Genomic DNA, 6,571 nt, shown 5'->3' with positions numbered 1-6,571 from the left:
TGGGAGGGTGGGGCTGAGAAGGGCTAGGGCTGTGGCAGCTGGAGGTTTCCTTTCTGCTACCACCCTGGCCAGCCATCTTCTCCCGTGGCCTTCCATTGGTCTGCAGAAAGGCTGTCAGGCCTTTCACTGTAAGTGCTCACTGGGACCAGTGCCTGGGCCTGGAAACAAGCAAGCCTCTAGGGCACGGGACTGACCAGGTTCCATTTGGATGACATCTCTTGTGTACCCTACCAGATCTGCTATTCAGTGCTTCCCATGCCTGGGGCCATGTCATGGTGGGTGAGTGGGACACTGAGCTGGGCTGGGCTTTCTATCCATCTGGCAGGGTCTTGCCCTGGAGAAATCTGCCTGCTCCAGCCTTCTCCTATGAGCAGGCCAACCAGGACCCTTAAACCCTGGTCTGTGATAAGTTGTTTGGCTGAGGTTCCAGGTCCACAGGAGCTCTACCCAGGGTGATGCGGTACTCTGAGTTGGAGTTCCAGGCCAGACTCAGCTAGGACAGGGAGGCCACCTCCTGTGGGCATAGCTGGCTGCATTTCTGCTCTGCTGGCCGAGGGAAGAAATAGGATATGGGAAGGGAATCCTCAAGGAGGGCGATTAGCTGGCATAGCTGTTGTGGGGTATTTATAGTCAGGGCTGCACAATTGGTTTCCCTGTAGCTGTGGGGCGTCAGTCCCTGTGCTGCTAGGCAGACTTCAACCAGGAACAAGGAAAGCAGCCAATCACAGCAGGGGAAACCCGTTGCTGGACAAGCTGGGGGCAGGGTGGCTCAGCCCAAACACCAGCTGTTTGGAAAAGTTTGGAGCACTCCAGGCTCCCCCACCATCCCGCCCCCTGTCCACCCCCAGCCAAAGGAGTGCACAGGGCAGCAAGAGGGGGCACATGTGCCCTTTTGGATCAACCCCATGTTCAGCCACATTTGTGCACACTCCACCAGCACAAGCCTTCAGCTGCTTCCTTCTCAGATGAACATGCCATCCAGTTTCCAGGGCTGAGCGGCCTGCTGGTTACCAGGGCCGGTGTCCTGAGCACTAGCAAGACAAGTATGTACCCACAATCTCGCCATCAGAAAACGCAGACAGAAGCTATAATTTTAATTTCTGCATGTATATAAGTGTGCCATTTGAAAAAGAAATAAAATTTTACTTTAAATTACATATATTGGTAGAGTGGTGGAACCGTCATCTTTTCCAAGTTCAAGGCCTCTGTGGAGCCTCTCTCCACCCCTGCATTTACCTGAAACTCTCAGTTTTTGCAAAAACTATTTTAATCATCCCCTTTGATGGCTGATGCATTATACTAAGACCCACTTCATGCCTTTTAGAAGAGTCTTGTAATAGTTACTGGGTCCCTTTGTGTTTTGTTGTATTTTTCCATTAAACTTCCTCCAAACCAGGAACCCTGCGGATGGTGAAAAGAGGATGCATTCAGTATATTTCAATCCTCTGCTGATGGAACAGCATGCCCGAGAAGACATAGATGGATTTCAGACAACTCAGGCAAGGTAAGGGCCAGCAACAAATGAGGATGGTACATCTCTTCCCTGTCACTGCAGCCCAGTTGCCCGCTTACTCACTCACACAACTGGCCTGGCCGGGAACATATGCCTGCATGGGCTGCTCTGCGTTTCTGTGACTGACATGTCTCTGGAGATATGATTCTTATCTTAATTTTGATGAGCCTGAAGCATAGTTTCACTAATTTTGGTGTCTGCTTCAGGAGAGCTAGAGCATGTGCATAGCAAGGTTAAGGAAGCTATCTCACCCATGCACATCCGTCAGTTGGGACTCAGAGGGGTGGTCCCTGGGACAGCGTATCTTGAGGATAACTCATCCCCAGGCACAGGGTAGAGAACACGAGCAAGCTCTTCGCTTCCAGGATGTTGAGACGCAACTTCAGTGAATGGCATTATGATTACAATAATTTTAATGTAGCCCTATGAGGGCAGGGGTTCTTGACTGTATTGGCCACTGTTTCATCCCTAACAATTAGAACCTTGCCTGGCACAAGGTAAGCACTGTAGACCTTTACTTAGGTAATGGATGAATGAATTTCCTTTTAGAACTCCATCCTTCCCTTTTGTTACGATTAGAAGAATGGCAGAGCATAGCTGTTCAGTCTTGCTCAATTGTGGTCCTGTTTCCCTATTTGTGGAGGGTCATGGAAGGTGGTTCCTTCACACTGGCATCTGATGAATCAGCCATCTGATCTGGAGTCTGACTGAGCCCCCCATTGGGGCTCTATGAGTGCCCCAATTCCTTATTAGAATTCTCACATGCCCACAGTGCAGTTACGCTGATGTTTATTCCTGGAGGCTGGTCTAATGGATCCCTGAAGGGCACAGAATAAGGCCCAGTATAGCTGCTCCTTGCATAGAATTCTCAGATCTTGAGCCTGCAGGGGACAGGCACCTGGCACCATAGAAGAGGTTTTGGAAGGTGACGTCTCTCAGATTTTATTGTATTCTGGGTTCCAGGCCAGTAGGGTGCCACTAGCATCTCCCAGGCCTCAAGTAATACTGGCCCAAGGCAAGCTGTTGTCCTCTCTATTCAGAAAAATCTTCAAAAGACGGATGACCTGCATGACAGTACAGCCCCACTTCTGTGGGAACACACCCAAACCTCACTACCCCAAATGATGCAAGTCTTCCCTGAAGCTCACCGAGAGAACAAGTGAGTGCTCAAGCTTATGGCACTGCCCTTTCTTCAGCCTCCAGGAAATCAGGGTACCTGATGCCAGGGAAAACTTTCCATGCGCACAGTGGCCCCGGAGGCCTGGCTGAGCCACGAGCAGCCACTCTCAGAGTGGTTAGATGTCTAGAGCCAGTATTCAACAAGTGAAACCCAATGCTTCCAGTCATTTCTCAATGTGATGAATTCCAGAGATTAGAAAATAAAATGAAAAGAGAGAATTTACCATACAGGTCATTTCCTTCTAATTTCTGCCATTTCTGGATTCCGTTTCCAACGGCTTGGAGTCCTGTGAAATAACAAGGGCCGGCGTGAGGCTCTCTGCGGTGGAGAGACCCAGGCCCAGCGAGTGATGTGCCAGTTGCAAACGTATCTGGATTAACGTGAGTGGCGTAACTTGGTTCTCCAGGGAGCTGAGGGAGGCTGCCCATGAATGAGATGCCCTTGGGAGCATGAGTGCAACCCTTGCCGTTGAAAAACATTTAAAAAACCCCATTAAAACAGTAGTTTTCAAGAAGGGTGGGGTTGGCTATCAGGATCATCCACGGAGAATTTTCACAATACAGATACTCATTTTTCACTACCACATCTCCACCGCATAAATATGGAAGCATTATTGCAGAAAACGTTTGCCATTCATCTTGCCTGCCTATTTCTGGGTGTGCCACTTGATGGGTGTAGGGTGGGGGTGGGCAAAGACTGCCTATCCTTGTGTTAATTGAAAGTGATAGCTGCCTGCTCTCTTAGCCTCCCTTGCAGCTACGGCGTGGACATGTGTGGGCCGGGCATGGCTAGTCAGTGGCACCTGTGTCCACTTCCATCTTAGGAGCTGGTGAGGCAACAGGAAAAAGAAGGGACGTGCTCTCTCTCTCTTTCTTTCTGGTGCTGGCTGGAAGTGGTGGCTGCGAGGTCGAGATCCTGGCAGAGAACTGGTGTACGTTCTGACAGTTGGAGCAACTGCAATAGAATCAAGTTCCTGGTGTGAAAGGAGCACCTAGTGCTCCTTGGCGGCAGTGGAGGTTTCCTCACCAAACCGGCTTGCTGAGCAGCTTATGGTGCTGTTCGTGACAGCTCAGCCTTGATCCTGCTTCTCCAGCCCTTTCAACCACTCCAGGGCCCCCAGTCCCTTTTTCTGCAGAGCCCTCTACAGTCTGGGACTTACCACATGGAGTCCTCAATGACTCACTTGTAGAGTGGAATGAGCATATCACATTGACTTTGGGGATAAACCCAAGACTTCAAAACTCTTTCAGACTTGGTGCAGGAAGTTTTATGCAGCCTCTTCCTCGGCCAAGGGAATACCTGAGACGTGCTGAGAGAGTCCAGGAATATTTTTGAGAAGCACTGTTCCAAGGGAATGAATGGGAAAATACTAGGGCCCTGGAGAAAGGGGAGAGAGCACCTGTTGGCCTTGCAGCCCAAATCCCCTGGTGCACACGCTCCTTGCCTCCTGTCCCTCTGACTCTTTTCTGCCACAAGGACACAGCAGAAAGCCACCTGGTCACATCTTCACTCGGTCCTCTGCATGGTGACAGTTACTGAGCTCAGGCTCTCCTTTGCAGAGCTGAGGACCTGGAGTGGGAAGGAGATAGGAGGAGACGCCTAGCAGTGGGCACGTTTTGGATCTTGTGCACCAACAAGAGGCCTTGGAACAAGCTTGTCTTGCTCAGCATTTCCCCTCCTTGGGCTGTGTGGGCCTGTAAGCTGGCTCTTAGCAGGTCTCAGAGGCTGCGCACTCTCCCTTTTCTCTTTCTTGAGAAAATATTTGGAGAAAAATATCAGCAGAAAAGCCTTAGCAAGCAGCGTCTTCTTTACCTAAGTCATGGTCATGCGTGTGGAGTACGTTGGTCTGGAGTCATATAGGGTCTGTGGCAGGTGTTGGACACCTCCCAGAGCAGTGCTGATCCCTGACATTTCAGGGCTTCTTCGTGTTCTTCGCCTTCTTTAGTGACAGAGCCTTTAGAAGAGATGTGATCAGAGCAGCAGAGGGAGGTGCGACTTATGGGCTGACCCAGAGCTGTGCCTCTGGGGGGCCTTCTGGCCATGCCATACACTGGGGAAGGCCTTCTGGATTGCAGTGTGTGAAGTAGTGCTGTCTCATTTCTATCCAGGAGCTAATGGCCTCTGCCCATTTCCTATTACAAATACCCTGGAGCGGGCATTTCCCCTTCTTCCAGGAACAGCTCTGAGAACTAGGAAACTAACCAACCCAAACAACTGCTGGTCCCCAAATTCCTCCCGAGACTGAAGTACCTGTCAACATTCTCAGCTCTTCAGAATCTATTTCTTTCCCCTGCCTGCTTCCCCAAGGGGTCACCAGGAATTGTAGGGCAGCTCCAGCCTGTTTGGCTGGTGGAGGCAAGGCTGTCCATGGCACCATGGCTTCAGCGAGGCAGGTGGAAAGTGAATGTTCAATGTGCACAGAGGCTCTGGGGACAGAAGAGCTGGGGCAGACTCCGAGGAGCTCCGAGGCTGGAGTGGAGGCGGGAGGCAGAAGTAATTTTACTGCGTAGGCTGTGGAGCGTTACTCCCAAGGCATGGGCGCAGTCAGCCTAGTGCACACGGAGACCACTCCGCCAGGGCTCCTGAGGGCTTTCTCCTAGACCCCAAAACAGGAGGTTCCCAGACTTCTGAGGGGCTTTTTAATCTCCATTATTATCTATCTGTACCCTCTTCGCGTTGTGTTCTCTCCTCTGAAGACTACAGAGGCCTAAGACCTGCTTTCCACATCACGCTATAAACAGTTACTTTATCTTTCCAGTCTACCCTTCCTCAAGAAGTCCGTAGGAAAGGAAAATTAATAGATAAGTTAAGGTGGGGAGAGCAGATTGCAAACCTCATCCTATCCATGCCTATGTGCCCTTTACATCTTTTATGCCTTCTGTAAGAGGGGTGGAGAGGGCTCAAGAAAGGGAAACTGAGGACACGACTTGTGCAAGGACACCAAGAGAGATCCCCATCTTCAAATCTGACTCAGCACACAGATTCCCCTGGGTCCCCTGCACTCTGCATGTGCTATGTAGGGAGCAGGCTTCGGCCACCCAGGGGTCAGGCCTGAGGCTCTGGTCCCCTCCTTTCAGGGCATCTTCCAACCCTGATCTGCACCTTTCATATAGTGGCTGCAGGAAACTGGCTGCCGGGAGTGACAGAAGCACCCACAGGCCTGCGCAGGGAGTCAACCCGGGGCAATCACGGGGCTGCGCGTTGCCAAGGGACGCCAGAGCCACAGCGTGGAGGCGCAGGCAGCCATGGGGAGAGGGTCGGTGTCGCTGACCTCGTTCGGGGGCGCGTGGGGCGTCCCCCGGCAGGCTAGTACTTAGGTGAGGAGGCCAAGGTGCCAGGGGCCGCCGGGGGTCGGGCCGGGCGCGCTTTACCTCCTCTGCGCTGCGGCAGCGCGCCCGGGTCCGCCTGCAGGTCCGAGTGCGTGCCCTGCGCAGCGCGCCGCTTCTCCGAGTGCACGATCAGCAGCATGTCGATCGACACGGCGTTGTTATCCTTCTTCAGCTCCATGGTGTCACCTCACTCCCCGCCGGCGCCCCGCGGCCGCTTCCGAGGCTGCCTGCGCTGCAAATGGCCCCGTGCGCGCCGCTGGTCGGCGCGGGAGACGGCGAGGGCAGGGCGCTCCCCCGCCGCCGAGCCGCTGCGCGCCGCGTTTCGCTGACTCTGCCAAACACGCCATTAGGGCCCGCCCGGGAGTGCGCTCCCCTAATGAAGTGGCTCTAAGTCACCTTTGAAAGGAAATCCCCGGCTGAGCCCAGACCTGCACCGAGGCCACTGCAGGCAGAGGCCACCAGCCCCAGAGCCTCCTGCCCCGCGTCCCTGCCTATCGCCCCCTGCGCTGAAAACGCGGGTCCGGGGCTCCAGCACTGCCGGCTCGGCGC

General features: G+C 53.2%; 1 protein-coding gene across 1 annotated transcript in view; it reads right to left on the bottom strand.

The window, feature by feature from the left end:
* Window positions 1–6,265, bottom strand: part of KY (kyphoscoliosis peptidase) — a 48,093-nt gene extending 41,828 nt beyond the window's left edge. Inside the window, exons 1-2 of the mRNA XM_015585762.2 lie at window positions 6,065–6,265; window positions 2,917–2,979 (exon numbers count right to left, since the gene is read on the bottom strand). Of these exons, the coding sequence (XP_015441248.1) occupies window positions 2,917–2,979; window positions 6,065–6,200 (199 nt within the window). The 5' untranslated portion in view covers window positions 6,201–6,265. The remainder of the gene's footprint in view (window positions 1–2,916; window positions 2,980–6,064) is intronic.
* Between the last annotated feature and the right edge of the window lie 306 nt (window positions 6,266–6,571).

The sequence above is a fragment of the Pteropus alecto genome, unplaced genomic scaffold, assembly GCF_000325575.1.
Source record: "Pteropus alecto unplaced genomic scaffold, ASM32557v1 scaffold92, whole genome shotgun sequence".
Taxonomy (NCBI): domain Eukaryota; kingdom Metazoa; phylum Chordata; class Mammalia; order Chiroptera; family Pteropodidae; genus Pteropus; species Pteropus alecto.
This window is presented reverse-complemented; position numbering and strand designations above follow the sequence as displayed.